Source organism: Poecilia formosa, unplaced genomic scaffold, assembly GCF_000485575.1.
Source record: "Poecilia formosa unplaced genomic scaffold, Poecilia_formosa-5.1.2 Scaffold359, whole genome shotgun sequence".
Lineage (NCBI taxonomy): Eukaryota > Metazoa > Chordata > Actinopteri > Cyprinodontiformes > Poeciliidae > Poecilia > Poecilia formosa.
The window spans coordinates 276,012-295,430 of NW_006800298.1; the positions used below are offsets into that span (position 1 = coordinate 276,012).

Below are 19,419 nucleotides of genomic sequence, written 5' to 3' on the forward strand. Positions count from 1 at the left end.
TCCCTGGCTCTACATAACGCGAGCGCCGGGTCCTGGCGACAGGCGTTGCCGTGCCAACGCCACCTCAAGATGCGAGAATTTTCTCATCTCGCACCACGATGTTAAATTGTCGCTGGAAAGTTGAACACCTCAGGGAGAAGGGAGGTGGCAGGATTCTCTTGCAGAGAGTGAGATGTCTCAGGATGTGGCATGATGTTGAGCACATCTGCCCAGCACACGCATGAAGTGATTTGTTAATTAGAATAACTCGAATATCAGGGGTTTTTTTAGTCTGCTAAGGAAAACTTTGAAAAATGTAGAAAAGAAAAGCGAGTGCATAACAACAGAGCTCCTGCATTTCTGTTTGTCCAAGCAGAGAGTGTAATGTCTTTATTATTTCAGCTCAAAGTAAAGCAGGCTGTGTTTACAGTGAAATATTTCAGTGGTAACTAAATTGTTCTCGGTCACATTGCAAGGTTTCTGCATCGCCTGCGCCGCACAGTGGAAGCCACATGCTAACCATTACCATTATTGCTGTTGAAAATGGATGAAGTCATGTGCTCTGAACTTCTACAGTCCGTCCATATAAGGACAAAAGGCCTGATTTCTTGTGGAAACAGATCAGATTGTCTCACAACACAGAGCCAGAGCTCTCAGCCTACAGAGCCTCGCAATGCATTCGCACAGCTAGAACTTTTTCACAAACTTTCACTGCATGTGTTGGGATTTTGTGGGATAGACCAACACAAAGTAGATAATAGCTATAAAATGGAAGATATAACTTGAAATTTGAAAGATTTAAAAATGTGCTGTGCAAAAAAAAAGATCTCGGTAACCTGTTAGAGTATACAAATATATTAAGACTGAGGTAGAAGTTCATTTTGCAGGAGGGCAAAAACCCTAGATATATAACCAGATTTACAAAGAAAACATATTTTCTGACACTTCACACAGTCTGATTGAGTTTGAGTTATAAAGTAACAAACTGTGGGCAAAAACCCTAGATATATAACCAGATTTACAAAGAAAACATATTTTATAAAGTAACAAACTGTGGGCAAAAATATCAGTTTCTGGTGATTGAAAGACTTTGCTAATTTGCATTAGAACAGTGGGGAAAACATATTTCATTTAGTTCCACATCACAATTACACCACTTTTTGCTGGTTTGTCACTTACTATCCACATAAACCTATTAAAATTTGACAAAATGTGAAAACGTTCAAGGGGTATGAATACATTTGGAAGGCAGTGTAGATCCACAGGAATAAAAATGTTGATAATCTCAGTCGGGGTGGTTTAGATTCTTTGGATGTTGGATTCTCCCTCAGATGAAGTTACATCAGAGCAAAACTGCCACAGGAAATAATAATTTAGCATAAATTATTATGCACGTAGAGGACACACAGAAATTCTCATCGAAACTAGTTAGAGCGGTGAGGCCCTTTATAAAAGCCATAAACTTTTCCTGCAGTCTTTATTAACTGACTGTTCACTTTTTCTGTTTTCCCAGAATGCTCAGCGGCTAGGTAGCTCGCAGGTGACTCAGCCACTCACAACTCCAGTGGTTTCTGTGGCAACACCCAGTCTCCTTGCTCCCTTCCCTGGCATGCAGACTGCCTACAACACGGGTGAGTCCCTGAACGCAGCACGGCCCCTCCACACAGCAAGCCTGGGCTGAAGCCGTCGGTTTGCATCAGAGCCGGGAAGACTTTCCTGCCAACAGGGCTGAATTTAAAGTCACGGAAAAGATGCAGATTTAAGAAAAAAAAACAATACACTCTATTATTTCATGAAAACCTATTAAGTGCCATGACGGGAAAGCTTGCAGTGTGGTGCCACAAACCACTATGAATATTCACTTTGTTCATTGTGTGAGAGCTTCTGGAATGATTCCACTTCAAAGGTTCACATTAATATGGATTAGCCATGATTAATATTGATGCAGCAGAAAGTTGTATGATGTAAAACAATCCACCTCCTCTTCATTTCTTCTCTTCCTCTCTCTCTAAATGTCTTTTCTCGCATCCTTTAATCCCAGAGTACCAGCTGACGAGCGCGGATCTCACAGCCCTTCAGACTTTCACACCACCAGGGCTGGTGCCTGGCAACATGGCCGCCTGGCAGCAGCAACCAGTCGTCTCCCAGCAACAACAACAGCAGCAACAGCAGCAACAGCAGCTGACACTGGCGTCACTCAATAACTTGGTGTAAGTCCCATATTTATACCTGTGACGTACTTGTTAGAGTGATTTGGTAATTTCCTGGTGATTAACCTCCCCCCCGAAACAACTGATCCACAAACCTTTTACTGAAGCAAACACTCCAGCTGATTCAGTAAAGCAACTGAATTATACCATACATAGAAAAGCTGTGGCATCACCCCAGCTGCAGTTCATTTATCTTGTGGTGACCTAGATACCCCACCTCCTTCCTCCATGAGCCGTCTCCCTCTGCGGTCTCGGTCTGATTTAGCTCCTGGTACGGATGCTACAAGCTGCGCTACCCAGCACAAGATTTCACAGTCCAAAGAATGGACCATACTCCTGCTCAGACAGTGTGTTGTACAATATGGTTCAAAAATCACTTTGACTCAAGTTTCAAGTATAAAATAACTTTTGTAAATGCAAAAGGAGATGAAACATCAAACATTTCACATTAACTTTTAAAAATTATAAAGCAAACTCAAATTGAGGGATTGGATAACACAGCCTTTTAAATGACACTTCACTTTCAGTCCTAAGTTTGAAGTATAAAAAAGTTATTTTTTTTTCACATAATTACTCCTCTTGATCAGCATGTAAATGCAATGTTAGCCAAAATGTCTCCAATGCCACATTTTATACTCACAATCACAGATAAAACTTCATTTTTTGCAGAGGAAACAAAAATGTTACCTGTTTACAAACACAAACGAGTTTGATGCATGTAGCGGATGTTTCCTGTGGAGGTGTTTGAGGACGTCACTGATCTGTTCCAGGTCCATTTAGTTTAAAGTGATTACACACACGGGATACTTTTTGTCTTTCTTTCTTGACAGCACTTCTTTCTGTGCCTCACTGACTCCCTCTATAGCTGCTAATAGCAATTAGCATTTATAAACAACTCATTGGTGGAAGTGAGATCGTTGTGCAACATAAATAATCATCCAGCTGGCAATGTTATTGAATTATTTCATGACTCGTTACAGTTATTTCAGATAAAAGTAAAAGTAATCAAAGGCTTTACTAACATTTTAAACATTGCGTTATAAAAGTAGAAGAAGCTCAAGAACAACTACAGTTTTAGACCATGAAAAACTCTTTTCTCATCTAAACAGCAAAAAAAAAAAATGTTGAGGTTAGTTTGAGTATATTATATTGATTGATAGAGCATCCATTCTGTCACCACATCACTTGCAGCCACTGGTTTACGTTTTTCTTCTTCCTGTTTGTCCTCCCTTGATTTCTTCCTCCTCATGTTGGGACCAGTGACAAATGACTGCTTTTCTAGTTATACAGCTAAAGTCAGGTGAATGACTTGCGAGCAAATGGAGCAAAGCAGCTCAGTGTTGCTGTTTTTCTCACAAGTTAATACACTCCTCACACACATGGAGTGTACAACAGCCTGACAGACGAAAATAACCTAAACAATTTCCAAAACAGATGCATCACAAATCCTGGTATCAAAGTGTCTTTTTCTTGCATTTGAGTGTTGGATGCGATGCCTGTTGCTCCACCGTGTCTGTTCTCTTTTAGTTCAGTTGAAAGTGAAACTCGTTTTCCCCCTCAGAGATTATGGGATAATTAGATTTGTTCCAAGAGTTTTTCTGTTTTTTTCCCCCCTTTTCTGCCACCTAAAGCTTAGATCTGAAGCTCTTTGGAAGTGTCACCAAGAAAGAGGGAGCTGCTTCATTATGACAGAAACAGCACCTCGCTCGGCGGTTCAATGAAAGGAGTCTCTCTGTGCTGCTTTCAGTCCTCAAAACTGAACCTGGGCGCAGCTGTGCACCAGCGACACGCGCACCGCATCAATTTTTTTATTTTTATGCCATTTAGCTGTCACTCTCAGCTGACAGACATGAGAGCCAACTGCTGGGATACATGTGGGCCTCACATTCCTACGGTGGAACAACTACAGGAAGGCTGTAGATGTAGCTTAGCTGTCAAAGTCAGTTAAGGAGATAAAAAGAGGATTTGATCTGCCGTATAGAATTTGATGTTTGATATTTCAGGATGGTCTCAGCGCTGGTGTTCACATGAAAAGACACTTTAATGTGAACAGGTTTAAGCGCGTTTTAAGTCCTTTTGGAGAAATATTCCAGCTTTTTGTTCATTTTAGAGACAGCATCCAGGCAACAATACAAATAAAAAAACAGTGAGAAAAATTTGTTTAAAAAAGACACAAGGCTGTGAGCTGGAAGATGAATTTATTGTTCTGTCTGACTGCGAACAAAAGTAGTCCATGAAAAGATGCTAACTGTTGTTTGTTACAGTCTACAGCTGTGACTTCAGGGGTTTGCATCTTATAAAACAACAAGATTATAGTTAACAATCTCCCCCAGTTCATTTACATGTCATATTGCCATGTGAATGTTAACAAATGACCAGCCAGACTTAATGAAATCCCTCTGCAACCAGATCAGACCAGTCATTTCAGCATCCTCACCTGATCATCCATCAACTGCCAGACTCAAAGCAAACTGTGCGGAAAAATTAATTTCAGCTTAAACCTTTACCACTCCGTCCTCACAGATTTATCTGTTAAAAAAAAAAAAAAAAAACTTCTGAAAAAGTCTGTTATTGCAGAAACATATTACATTGAAATCGATCAAGATCCAACTTTTTATGTTCATACATTTATGAGGTAATGGAAAAAAATCTAACATAAATAAATGCTATTTTATTAATCAGTTCTTCCACAGTCAGTGGCTCGCTTAACAATTCCTAACAGTAGCTTGATCTGGAGCACTTTTTAATGTTTGTTTCTTTATTAGGTTGATTAAATCATCTAGGAATGTTTTGGGGATTTGTCTCATCCACTTTTCAAAATTGAATAGAAAAGTCAAAATGTTAGATTGGTTTTTATTCAGGGAAAGGTTACAAGTAAATAGCTGCTGGTCTGAACTTGCTGTCATCTACAGTCAGGGCAACAATTACTAGTTCTAAAATGACATTTATGTCTTATAAGTTAATCCACAGAATCATTCTTCATTAAATATTAAAGAAGCTTAGAGTAAGAGCTAAAAAGTAAATATTGACTGAGGTCAAGAACTTTTGAGAATTTTTTTTGAGCATTTTAATGCAAACTGGTTCCTGTTTGCAGTGATGTTGCCCCCTGCTGGCTAATAGGTATTGTTTGTTTTAAGTCTTTTGGGAAGTCTGATATCTGCCTTCGCAGTTGGACATATAAGAACGCCTCTGAAGCTAAAACACAAGTTCAGCATCCAATATGGCTGCTGCGTATAAAAGCACTCAGAAAGTTGCAGACATAAACTGTTTATAAGCACCTCAGACATTTGTTCCTCATTAAACATTAAACCGTCGGTGCAAGGAGATTCCAATCTTTTTATCCAGTTCTTTTTATCTTTAACACAAAATGTAACCGAATATATTTTTATTGCATCACTAATTGTATTTAGTGCCTCAAAAATCCAACTTGCTTTTCTGATTTTCATTCAGAATGCACTTTACACGGGAATGATGTCATTCCCAGGTCTGACCTCCAACGCACCATTATGCGCATTTGTGGCATGTCACTTTTCAGAAGAGTGTCGGTGTTAATCTTTTATATTGTATTTGCACAAAAATATAAGTTGATATAAAATACTTATTATATGCAAACCTTCAAAGTTCTGATTGCACTGAAATTCAAGGAATGATCTTCATCTGACTTTATATTTTGGAATGTTACCACATTAGCTCATACTTTCCTGTGCAAATGAAGAAAAAATAAATGTGTATATGTATTATAATTGAAGACAATGTAGGAGCCCCACTTCTTTTTAAGATTTCTTCTGGAAATCTAACTGAAACATGTGAGCATTGAAAACAGCCACAGTTTCACTGAGTAAACAGGATTTAAATTTTAGCCATGATCATGCAGCCCAGATGCTGATTGTGGCAGCGTTTCAGCTCCTGCAGGTTTGACTCTAGAATCAGCACCAGGCAGGATCACTGAGCCATGTGTGTGTGTGAGTGTGTGTGAGCAGGATAACAGAATTGCTGTCACTGAAAACAAGGGAGCACCACAGAAATGTGGGAATCTTTCCCAGCACACCAAACTGTTCTCACAGCACCGCGGAAAATCGTGCCGTCCTAGGACAGCATGGGCAGACGTGGGCACCAGTACAGCCCAGACTGCTTCTGCTTTGCTTCTGATTTCCTCGCAGTGTGGCCTCGCAGCGAGCAAACAAGCCCTCCCTATCAAATTGTGATTGACGGCTTGGCTGCCATTCCTTGCCTTTGCTGTCGTCTACACTTCTCCTCGCTGCAGGCGCCACAAGGAAATTATTTCTGTCATCTTATTTTCTCCCATCCTTCCCCCTTTTAATCATCCAGCACTTCCGTTTTTTCCCCCTCTCATTTCCGTCCCCTTTATCCAGGCTTAGTTAATTCGATGTACACCTGTTGACTCTCAGCTTCCTCTTGACTCCTCAATCTAAATGTTAATGGATGAACTGCTGCCCTGCAGTGCTGCATTCACAGCCAATTTGTACATTTATGTAGAAATGTCTGCTGGTTACTAGTTGTTCCAGCTCAGATTATGTGCGTTTCATATTATTAAATCCACCATCAGGTGAAAAAGACCAAGACAGCCCATTAAATAGTCATCTTTTTAATCTGAAATATTTATTTGTAAAGGATGTTGTTTAATTACACTTAAACCTTTCATAAACCATGACATTTTCTTTTTTCATCCAATTTTAGTTTTTTTTTTTATATATTTTTTGTTTTTCTTGTTTCTTTGTCATATGGTGTCTTATGTTTTTTCACTTGGCTGTATTATATTAAGGCATGGGGTGAACATTTATTGCATTCTGCCATACAAAATTGTAAATATGTGTTTCATTTGAATTATACGTGACGAACTGACATTTGGAAAGTATCATGAAAATTAAACATTCATTTAGTTTTATTGCAGGTACAGCTGTAAATCTTTTTGGACATGTTTATAATAAAATATTTGTCCATTTATGTTTTTCAAAATAGTTCAGTCAGGTATTATAGAGATGTTCTGTAAATGTTCACATCCTGCCACAGACTCTCAAAGAGACTTTGGTCAGAACTTTTACCAGCTCTGGATGCGTTTTAAGCCAAAGCATTTCATTCCAGCTCCAAGCTTCGAACACAACTTTCTAGTCTCATCCTGCTTTCAGCTTCCTCCCTGACTGAACTGCTGTGTTCTTCATGATGGGATTTTGTTCATTGTTTTTTTAACAAACCTCTGAGGCCAAAAACAGAACAGCTGCATTTATACTGAGATTAATTTACACATAAAAGGGCTGTGTTTATTCTTGATCCAGAATTGACGTAGGTGTGCTAAAATAAATAAATCTGATTATAAATGTGCACCAGATTTTTTTAGACTTCTAATCAGAATAAAAAATAAAAACATATTAATCATTAAATTCTTCAACGTCACAGTTATGAACTGCTCTGTATGGTTTAAAGTACGTTGATTGTAATCTGACATGGTGTGAACATTGTGAAGGGTGTGAATACTTTTGCGATGCAATGTGTGGGTGTATTATGGGTGTTTTGTGTAAGTGTAGCTTGTTGGGGGGAGTAAAAATGTTTTACTAGAAAGGAAATGTGTATTAATTTGTGTCTCACGATTCCCCTTAACTGAAGAAATGCGTTCTTTATGCAGCTTTTTTCTCTCTGTATGTTCCGTTCCTCCTCTCTTTCCGTTTCTTTTCTAAGTGACCTAAATGATGAACGTTTGCAGAGTTATAATAGCTGTTGGCTATCCAAAGCTGAAGGGGAAAAAGCTCTTAGAAACCTCTGTCTGCCAGAGCTGAGAAGGTCTTTGTCCAGAGATTAATGATTATTTTTTTCATAGAACATTTAGGTTTTTAAAAGCTAAGCAAACTGCAGGATCAATGAGAGTTCAACCATGAAATTATTTCATCAGAAGTTCTCCAGTAAAAAAGGACCAAAGACAAGTTTCTGTAAATTAATGAGGACCTTAGTTCAGAGCTCCTTTAAGACTCATCACACTTCATGAAAAACCAGCTGCCTTTTGTTACTGGAAAAGGAAGTAAACAGGCACTGCATGTGAATAACTATCCAGCTTTCACACTTCCTACTGTACACAGCTCTGCCTCTAACATCTCAGCTTGACTAAAGCAGCTGTTAAAGCCTTTTTGTTGTCTAGTTTCTGTGTGAGGAGTGACCAGGAGCTGCCTCTGATCCGTCTCACTGTTTCCCTGCTGTTACAGCTTTCTGAAAACTGCTTGTCTTCTGTGTTTTTTTTCCCACCTCCCTCCACAGCTTGGCTTCTCAGTCCAACTTTCTCTTGGGCAGAGAGGAGGGCCTCTGCTGGTACTGTACTCTCTACTCTCAAGACATACAGCTTACAGCATGTCTCTTTCCTAAAATATCTGCTGCATGATGGATCCTTTGCTAAAGATTTTAGATTTTTAATGGTAAAACTGCATTAAAAATGAGATGACTTGGCAGGTTATGAGGAAAATCTGAATAGTTCTAAACAAAAAATATTTCCATTATTCTTCTGATGGTCTTTTTGTTCATCCAACTGATTGTTTGGATGAAAGTTTGATTGATCTCAGTATTTTGTACTTTGATTCTTTTTTTAGAATTAGTTATTGTACAAGAAACAATAACAAAATGTAAAAAAAAATAGCAACTGTCATAGGTAGAGCAAAGAAAAAAGAAATGCGTATGTTATGTTCAAGACACATATTGATATTGCACTAAGAAAATTATGATTGTTCAGGGTTTGGATGAATTCAGGGCAACAACATCTCTCTGGTAGAAACTGTTTTTGTTGTTAGATGGTCAACATTGGCAGAAATGTAATCATTTTGTCAAATCTTAAGAGTCCACAGTGCCTCTTTGTTGGTGAAAGTATGCAGTTGACCTTATGCATTGAAAACATACAAATGGTGCTCAATACACATAACAATTTGATGCAATCCACAAAAAAGTAGTTTTTCTTTTCCTTTTATCATGAAATGTTTGTTTTCATTCCTTATGTTCTTTTTTAGATTTAATCTTTTATGAGCCACATGCAGTCGAAAGTACATTCTGTTGCTGTAATAGAAAAGTGCATCAAAATTTAGATTAATCTGCTGAGGCCAAAATTAAAGTGACTTGCTTGTTTTAACAGAATGAGAGGAACTTCTCATGACTAGTAAAGTGATGTCGATGTGTTAATTATAAAAGATTTCTTTGTCTAAAAGTATGCAAAAGAGTAAAAAAAATGGCACTTATGCAAAACATGAGCAAAAACATCTTAGAAATGAAATTGTTAAATGGTTGTTACGGTGACTTAGTGTTGTCAAGGTGTCATTCTTTACTCCAGATCTCCTAATCATGAGATTTAAAATGAATTGTTTCTTGTATTACCATTCTTCTGTCAGAAATGGGGTTCAATGCCCATAATTGCTCATCATAATTCTGGTTCTTAACTTTAATAACTGTTTTAACAATAGAAATGGGCAAGTTGAGCCAAATGCATATTTTTATAGCATTTTCATGAGTAAAGAATATTCACAAACATCAAACTTCCTCTATTCACATTTTGAAGAATAGCCAAAATAAATTACACAGAAAATCATGGTTTACTGATAAAACTACTTAAAGTTCTGGTTATTTAAAAAAGTTTTAATCTATTTTTAAAGTTCTTAAGCTTTTAAATACAAAAAGCAAAATAATTTAAAGAAATCTTTAAAAGCCAATCATTAATTTTGCAAAAACCAATGATTTGTTCTCAAATGCATTTTTTTTCTTTCCCTGCTGAACAAATTAAGTTTTTTTTTATTGTTACACCAATAAAAGACACATTTATTTTATACAAAATGTAGCTGTAGAAGAATCTCATTAGAGCTAAATTTCATAGACGAAAAATTATTTCTCAGCAAAGCAGAGTATTTTGGGAAACCACGGCAGCAAGTGCAACTCAACACACCTCACTATAACTAAATGTCTGCTTCTGGCTGTGCTCACTGTGTTGTTAATGTTCGTGGAGGTGGGGAGGTGGGTGGCAGGGGGGGGGTTAGACTGCTGCTCTCACCTTCATCACTGTCACTGGCCTGCTGACTCGGCCATTTTCACTCGCCTCAGCATCGGCACCCCAGTGGCACCCCCATCTATCTACCTGCACACGCCGGAGCCGCGGTGCACAGGTTGATGAAGTGGGCACAGGAAGAGACGGAGTGAGCCTCGCTGCCACACAGCAGTGTGTGTGTGTGTGTTTGTGTGCTCAGGAAAGAAGGAGCATTTATATGTAGGACGGCAAGAGTGCACAACTTTCAGCGCGTGTGTGTGTGTCTGTGTGTGTCAGTTAGAGGAAGAGGGCGAGCGCAGACCCAGATTGCCTGGAGGAGTGCTGTCTTAAAGTCCCCTCTCAGTTTGCCAGTAATTGTGCAAGATATATTGCTGCAGATGGCTCCTGATATGACATATTAGAACACACCCGAAGGGTCGAAATGCGGTAATTGGGAGCTTCGAATTGAGATCTACTGTGTCATGCTGTGGGAAAGGAGGAGATAGAATGAGCCCAATCCCAAAAAATATATAAAAAAATCCTGTTTTCACCGTCAAAGGCAGCGAACCCCAGTGCAGCGTCAACAGCCGGTGTCAGACTCGGTGACAGCTTTGACTTAGCCTCCAGCCAGTGGAGGAGGTGAAGGCTGAGTGTGAGAGTGGAGGGGCTGATCAAAGAGCCGTGGCAGGTAGACAGGAGGCGGGTGACACTTTGGAAAGCTTTTTGGCACGCCGTTTTTATCCCGAGCATCTTAGCAAAACGTGCGCTGAAATTATCATTAGAGCAGTTTAATCAAAAGCAGAATGGTTCCTCTTCAGGCTGCGATCAAACCGTTCACAACTGTCAGATGTCAAGCACGATGTTGGTGCGACTCTTTTCTTTGTCCGGAAACACTGGTGGGGAAAAGTCTAACTTCTGACTGACGCTGCTGGTTTTAGCTTCTGTTAATTTAAAGCTACTTTCTTAAGTTTACAGAAGGTCCAAAGGTCACAGATGGAAGTGAAACCCTGAAGGCTTCACACTGCTGATGGACACAAGAAGTGCTGTTTCATGTGGGAAAACTTTTTGGCTCCTTAATTTAAGTCTCTGTCTTCAGCTTAACAAGCCATCAACTGGAAAATTGAACTTTTTCACCTTTTGTCAAACTTTAATATAATTTATTGGAATTTGGTGTGATGGACCACCACAAGAAACTTTGCATGTTTGTGAAGTGGATATCAGAATTGATTAATTGAGGCCATTCTCATCCCATCTGACTGAGCTTGAATTGAATTGGCAAACATTTACCTCTAGATGCTCAAAGCTGGTGCAGACATGTTTCCCTTGCAGTTGTATTCAGAAGATGTGAATACATTTGCTTGTATTAATTGTATAACTTGTATTTCTCCAACATTTTGAAAACCATCTATTCTTTTGATATTGATTCACAGTAATGCATTGCTCTGTGTTGTCTTCTACAAAGAATCCTTGTGAAATGCATCAAGGATTATGTTTGTGGAGCAGCAGTAAAATATGTTCAAGCGATATGAAAACTTCTGTGAGAAAGAATGGAGAAGAAGTTCAGTAAAAAATCAGAAAGTTTTTTTAACAACTTCTAAAAATCTTTATAATCTAAAGTAAATCGAAGCTCAACATGTAAATTAAATGCACAAACTGTATTCTAGAAGAAACTCTTGATCTTGTATACAGATAAATAAGCAAAGATTAGAGAGTATGTAATGTGTTTATTACTGCAGTGAAAACTTTAAAGAGTTTTACTACCTAACTTTATACAAAGGAGAAAGTAAACTTGACAGATGAACCCCAAAATGCAAGTGTTCACTTTGCAGCAAGTAAAGCAAGCAGAGAAATGAGGGGAAAACATGTGATCGTCAGCAGTTTGTGTTGCTGCGCTGATTGAACAGAATATAAATGCATTCAGCACCAATGCTCATCTTTAGCTGTGGAACCTGACAGCAAATCCAGTATGCAAGAATGATCGTGCTGCATGGTGTAATGACTCTGCTTTTATGTTGCTCTCCTTGTCCTGTACGTCTTTGCTCTCCATGTGCCGCGGTTTGCCCAAGCTTTCGTTGGCCAGGTTCACAGCTTTGCTCGGGTGCCTGGGGTGTTTCGTATTTGACAAAATGCTCAGCTTTTGCTAGCTGCACATTTCGGTGTGTGTCTGATTGTTGATGTAAATTCATTCAGTCACTCTGTGGAGTTTTAAAGATGTGTTTCTTCCTTGTGATTTGTTAAAGCTCCAATATGTAACTTTTACAAAACTATGTTTTTTCCATATTTGTTAAAACTGTCACCAAGTCGTGACAGTATGGTATGTTACAGATAATCTATGAAAAAATGAAAAAAATACACCACTCCTGGTCAAAAACAACCAATCAGAGCCTCAAGGAGGATCTTATTGCTGTCAGTCAACCTCCTGTTCGCTACTCAATGTGCTAATGGGGGAAAAACAACTCACCTTTACAGGAAAACCTTCTTCTGCTGTCATCTATGGCTATGCTAACTAGCCTTAGCATTCGTGGCAGGCTATGTTGAGGTGAGTCAGCTATAGCTTAGCAAAGATCAAATGGGAGGGGTGAGCATGAGAGTGACTGACAGCACTAAAACCCTCCTCCTGACTGACTGGTTGTTTCTGACTGAGTGGTGTAATTCAGCAGTTAGTGCTGGGAGAAAGCAGAGGATTTCCATATTTTTTATTATTATGATTTTTCCCCACAGATTATCTGTCTTATACTGTCACAAAGTAATGATAATTTTGACATGTTAAAAAAAAAAAACTATTATATTTTTTATTTATTTATTTTAATAAAAGTTACATACTCCAGTTTTAAAGCCTGACCTTAACTCTAGTATGCAGTGATACTTACTGTGGCATCTCCACTTTCTCTGGTTTTTGTTTCTCCCTCCAGGTCAGTTGGCCCCGTACCTCAGAGCACCGCACTCACAGTCAACACAAACCCCAATGTCAACATCAAATCAGAACCCGTCTCCCCAAACCGTGACCGCAGCACCCCCAGTTCCACCGGCGGTCCAGTGTTGGGCGCAGGGCCTCAGATCCAGGGACAAGGTCTGGTGTCCATCGCCTTCCCTGGCACCCAGGGCCGCTCGCCCGTCGACAGCCTCAGCAGCAACGGCTCCTCCTATGAGGGCAGCGACAGGGACGATGGTGCCCAGGGTCGAGGCGGGGGGCAAGACTTCCACCACCAGGCGGCAGCCGGAGCACAGCAGTCCACCATGGTCCTGCTGCGGCCCTCATCAGCTGAGCCTCAGGAACAGGATGGGACAAACGTCAAGAGAGTGAGATTGGATACCTGGGTGACATAAAGGAGAACAGAGGGATGGACACATGGAAGGAGGAGATGTGTACTTGTGGCTTGTGTACATGCCCCCCACCAGCTCTTGACGCCCCCCAGCTTGCCCCTCTGAAAACCCACACAGAATAAAACCACCATTGACCCAGTAACTTACTCTTCATGCAGGAAAGTCATTCATGCACAACACAAGCATGCAATCACTCTCATGTTGCACATGTGAACACTGATGCTCAGTTGTATGGCGATGTGCGTTCATGTTTGTACTTTGATGTACTCAAAACGTGAAAAGCCCCCAGTGGGTTGAGCCAACGATCCAGGGATTACTCATCAAACGAATTACCATGTTGGACTTGATCCAGCTGCATTTTTAGTAGGAGTGAGCAAGTACATTTTCAATCAGGCATAAAATTGGACTTTTGAACTACTTGACAGTTGTTGGCAGACCAGACAAACAAACCGGACTTGGTTTCCCAGAATGCCCCGCATTCGATTTATGAATGGACCCACTCTTGCATCCTCACTCTTTTCCCACAGATGTTGGTCAAATATGACAGATTTGTGCTCTGAAAGTGCCACTGAAAACGTCCACAAATGTCTTTTCTACACATCCGGCCATCCACAGCTGCGTTGCCATCTATTTAGATTCTTGTTTCTTCGGGCGGTTTTGAACAGAGTCTCGTCCTTCTGTCCTTGACTGTCCAGAGTTTAGATTAATTTTGGTTTTGGATTTGAAGACACTAAAAAGAAAAAAGAAAAACTTGCTTCTCTCCCCGGCCACGCTGGCAGCTCCGTCAACAATTTGGCGCCTTGGCCCTGAACATGAAAGTGGACCCTCAGGCCTTTGCTGAATCAAAACCATGCAGGCCAGCTATAAGACGAGGAGCATTATTTGTCGCCGAGGTAAAAGACTGCTTTTCTTCGAATCAGGGATGAGCTGCAACAGCTCAGTGACAGTCTCATCATTCGGCAAACATCGTGTCGACTACAGATGCTGAGAAAGTTACGTGTGTTTGGTGTGTGTGTGTGTGTGTGTGTGTGTTTTTGTGTATACGGGTTTGTTACCTCAACTGATTGTTGTTCTTTCTTTTTAGGAAGTGATTTGGACAAATGTTCACTCTGAGTTTTATCCTTGAACACACAACTGCAATGCACACAGCTGAAATTATTTTTGTGGTAGCTGATGTTTAAAGTCGGGGAGGGATGTGTGGCACCGTGTATATAAGCAATCTGTAACCTTTGTGGCTTTTGTGTGGCAGGGATTAGGTGTTATGAAGGTTGAAATAAATAGGTCATTTACAAGTATATATTTAAACACCTTCAGACGGTTGCATGGGCAACTCCGCATCTGAGGCTATAGACTACAGCAAACGACAGGGATTGTGTATATTTATATATAGGTATATATATAAATATTATATATTCGGCAGGATATCCCTTAACGTAAGATTTAAAAGAAAAAAAAAAAACAAAACAAATGTTGATTCTCAGTGGATCGGTCAGTCTTTTTTTAAAAATTATTTATGCGTGTATATAAAGTGTAAAATGTGGACTAGCCAAGAGAGGGCGCTGTAGAGGAAGAAAGTAAAGCAGTGGCGACTCGGACTGTTTGAGTGAGCAATGGACTCTGTCGCTGATGGAGTGCACTTTACATTAACTCCCACCTCCGACTCCTTCACACACCTGGCCTATGAGCACACACTGATCACACGAGGCTGATACCTGGGCATGTCGCACCAGACACAGAAAATAGACAAATTTCAGTTTAGAACTTTTTAATTGAATGATGTTTTTAGTTTGTTTTTCTAGGATTTTTGGACTGCTTCCAATTTGTGAAAGTATTCTATTTAAAATCAGTTAAGATCATGAAAAATATTACACCAATTTTAAAAAAAATAACATGATTGGGAAAAATTGCATCTCTTTAAAAATTTGTTAAAAGACCAAAAGTGAAACGATACAATTTCTCTTTTTCACACATCAGTAGGCATGGACCAGTATGGCTTGGGAATGCTTGACACAAATATCCCAGTTTCCTAACAGAAATGGATGAAAATGTGGCTTAATATTTATTTAGAAATCAAAATCCCACCCATATATGATGCATTGGACATGCAAATATATTAACATAATGATTATTTTCACATTTATTTCTGTAGCTTTAATTTTAATCCACAGATAAATATGAGTGACAAAACGGATAAAAGAAAAAAAAAGTACCTGATTTAAAATTGGTGTAATTTATTGATACTTTTAGAAATAATAAGTCTTCTGCTTTCCTATCCAGGTCTGAATGTGCACTCTACAATTGACTTAATGTATTTTATGAGGTTCCATCTTATTTCAGGCGCAGTCAGGTAGCGTACACAACTGACTGGCAGCTATCAGCAACAACTTTATAAATTCAAACTGCAGAAATTGTTGTTATAAAACCTTTTCAAACAACAACAAACCATAAAATGGAAACTGACTCAGGCCTACACATTACCATCAGAACGTATTCATTTAAATGAAATATTTCATCCTTTTCATTCAACTGAAAAGTTTACTGAGCACATATCAAAGTTGCAATTTCAGCATTTATTTTTTTCTGCATCAGCTGAGAAATTTTACAGTTGATTATGAACAAAATTGATCATTATGTAGTGTTGGTTATGCAATTATCACCCAACCTTCAAGAAAAACACGCACACGCGCAAGCATACAGATTGAAAAGATAAGGATGCCGAGGAAGTCCCTTAGATCTTTAAGTTTGAGGTTTGTCTTTCTCTCTTACTAAAAGCCATGTATCTACATTTAGAGGACCTCTCCTTCGCCTGTCACTGGTTGGCTGTAGTTTTACACTCTGGAGAGTTTTAAAAAAATCACTTTGAAGGTAAAAGGATGTGAAGGGGGTCATTTTTGTATTCTATAAAAATGTCAAATGGTGATATTCGGGTTTAGTGGGTAGATTTTTAAAGCCGTGACAGTCAAAAGTGGAAGTTTGTGTATTTATTTTTTCCTAAAAAGCATCCATTTGTTTGTGAAAAGCCTTGGGAGCTGAATTTGGGTATCATTTGATTTTAAGCCGGAGGTTTCAGAACGGCTCCTGATCTTTTAATGACTACCTCCCAAATCCTACGCAGACTTGTCGACTTTGGGCTTTACCACATCCAGGCCCTCGTCACCTCCCTCTCACCCCTGTCACTCACTCACCCAATTGGGATTTATGTCCTCTCTGGAGGCTTAATCTCAAAATTGCACAAACACACACAGATACATCAATGGTCCATTGCGCACACACACACACACACACGCTCATCCTCTAGTTCTCTTCATCCAGATAGCGGGTCATGGCGCTGAGATGAAGTTGAATCATTTTCGGGGTCAGCTCGATGCCTCGGCCTCATCGCGTTCTGCTCAGTTCAGAAGTAAGTTCTCATTTTCTTTATCTCTGTCTGTCACTCTATCACAGTCACTGATCCTCTGTTTGACAAGTGTCAGTGTCAATAAAGCTGGTCAGAGTGTGTGGCAGAGTGAACATGCAGTAAATCCCCAGAGTGTAAACACTTTGACTGTTAAGACTGTTGTGCCCAGAGCTTCGAACAAAATGAAACGGAAAAGGCAATTTAAGTCTGAGAGTACGAGGTTTTTTCCATAAAGGTAACAAAGAGGCAGCTTTGTAACAGACCCGTAGGCCAACACTAGGGGTCGCTGTTATCGTAGAAAGACAATCGTGCTGATAAATGGTTCTTTCTCCCTCCCCTTCCCCTGACAAAGCGATACACGCCTCTGTATAATGATGTCTAGAAGTCTCACTGACTTTCCAGTGTTAACTTGTGCTGGTGACAGTCTGTTTTCTTGTTCTCTACAGATCGATATTATTACTATTATCAATCATCATTACCGCAGAATTCACTGCTGGTAGATGTCATGATGATATGGAACTCTTGAGTTTCTTTGTGTAGGTTAGACATTTTGTTTTATTTTTGAAATTTGATTTTATTCTATGAAAATATATTATAAATATGTATTTCTGTTTTCTCTTTGGGTTTATTTTTATTTTGTTTGTTTAAAAAGGGTGTTACTAATGTTGCACGATTTTTATGACCTGACACAACACAAGCGTGGTGATGATTTATTATTTTTTTTATTATTATTAGTACAAAAGCGAGTGGACTGCGACAAACCGCTTCTATGCTGCAGCTTTTGAGTTCAAGATACGAACTTGTCGGTCCACACAGAGGTGGTGGTGGGGTGGGGGGGCTTCAGGAGGGGCAGCGTGACACGTCTAATTTATTTCTGACCAGACACAATGATGTCAATGCATGGCCATTTTAAAAACAAGAGAAAGTGAATCATGTTGTAGGAAACAAAGTGTAATATTGACACAAACACACGTCACACAAGATGACATTTAAGAAAAAAAAAAAAGAAATTGAAGTAAAAGTTTTAAGTAAATTATAGCTAATATATTGTGTTTGGCTAGTCGGCTTTTTTGTTGTAAAAATATTTTTTGTTGTTTTTTTGGAGAATGATATACAATTTGTGTATATTTTCATAAATAAAGTATGCACTGATATGTTATTACAAATTCTATACTGCTTTTACAAAAAAAAAGTGTTTGTTATTGTACCAAAGTATCCATTGGTCCCAGCTTACCCTCCTCCCCTTTTTGCGTATGTTTTACCGTATTTTATATATTAAATAGACAAGTTGACCTAAAGTCTGAGTTTGTCATTTGTTTTGAGAGTCAGGAGACATTTCAACAATTTGACCACTAGAGGGCCCTAAAGTGTCTGGTGTCGGTGATCATAAAGTGACGAATTTAATGCTGTTTTTTTTTTCTTTTCTTTTTTTTACAAATTGAAAGAAAAGTGCTAACCACAGTTAAATGAAATAACAAACTGACAAAATGTTAATTAATGCAGTATTAAAGTTGACAAAAATGTTCTCCTACAACATACAGAGATCATTTTAAACAAATGTTTTTGGTTAGTTTTTGCAGTTAAAGGTGGTTTCACAAGACGGTTATGGTGACATTTCAGATGTCAGTCCTGGTACTTTATCTGACATTTTGACCTCATAACGGTGACTTAAGTTTTCAATATTATACATAAAACCTGCAGATTTTATTGGATTAAATGGTCGTTAATTTGTCTCTGAAACATCAGTTTTGTATTACATGCTTTTTTCATAGGCTAAAAAAGTGAAAATTACTTTTTAAAAATGCAACTGATTGGGTTAAATTTAGAGGAGAATTTTTTTTTTGAATTTGTCAAATGAGAACTTTTCTTTTAACAGTGATAAGATAGCAAGTAGTCTATTAAATGATAAAATATTATAAATTGGAATTAAATCTGCTGTCAAGTTTTTCTTTCACATGTGGAAACAAAGAAAAAGGTTCACAGGAACACATTTAACTGTTTAAAATAATACTGTATCCTTAATTTATATTGATAGAATTTGACCCTTTAATTTGTTGTTACCTTTATAGTTGTGGTTACTGAGTACTGTGTAGACAACATTTTAAAAACAAATTTAAGAGATGTATTTCAATTTTGTTTTCAACATGCTGGGAGTAAGACACGTTTGTCATGTTTCACAGAAACAGATGCATGCTTGAAGGAGGATGTGGCACAGACGTGGCGACATCTTAGAATTGCTTGTCTTGACCAAATCCAAACAAGTGGTTTTGCAACAGTTGTTCAACTCTTGTTTTAGAGAAATACACACACTCTTGTGACTCAACAGGCTACTAATGGCAAAACACACACATACTCGCACAGCTGAGTCAAAAGTCACACTGGACAAGTTGGCCATTGTCTGATGGACAGCTGACTCTATTTCCTGCTGCTGGGTGTGGATAGCAGAAGTTGTCAGGGGCGATACACTTTTCAGGTCAAAGAGTTATCGCTTAGACTTCAGTGAGATC

The 19,419-nt window shown here is 38.8% G+C and overlaps 1 protein-coding gene across 1 annotated transcript in view; it reads left to right on the forward strand.

The window, feature by feature from the left end:
• mef2d (myocyte enhancer factor 2d) overlaps nt 1-18,207 on the forward strand; it is a 67,101-nt gene extending 48,894 nt beyond the window's left edge. The window contains exons 8-11 of the mRNA XM_016662100.1: nt 1,493-1,610; nt 2,021-2,189; nt 8,454-8,504; nt 13,104-18,207. Coding sequence (XP_016517586.1) covers nt 1,493-1,610; nt 2,021-2,189; nt 8,454-8,504; nt 13,104-13,518 — 753 coding nt within the window. The 3' untranslated portion in view covers nt 13,519-18,207. The remainder of the gene's footprint in view (nt 1-1,492; nt 1,611-2,020; nt 2,190-8,453; nt 8,505-13,103) is intronic.
• Nucleotides 18,208-19,419: the final 1,212 nt, after the last annotated feature.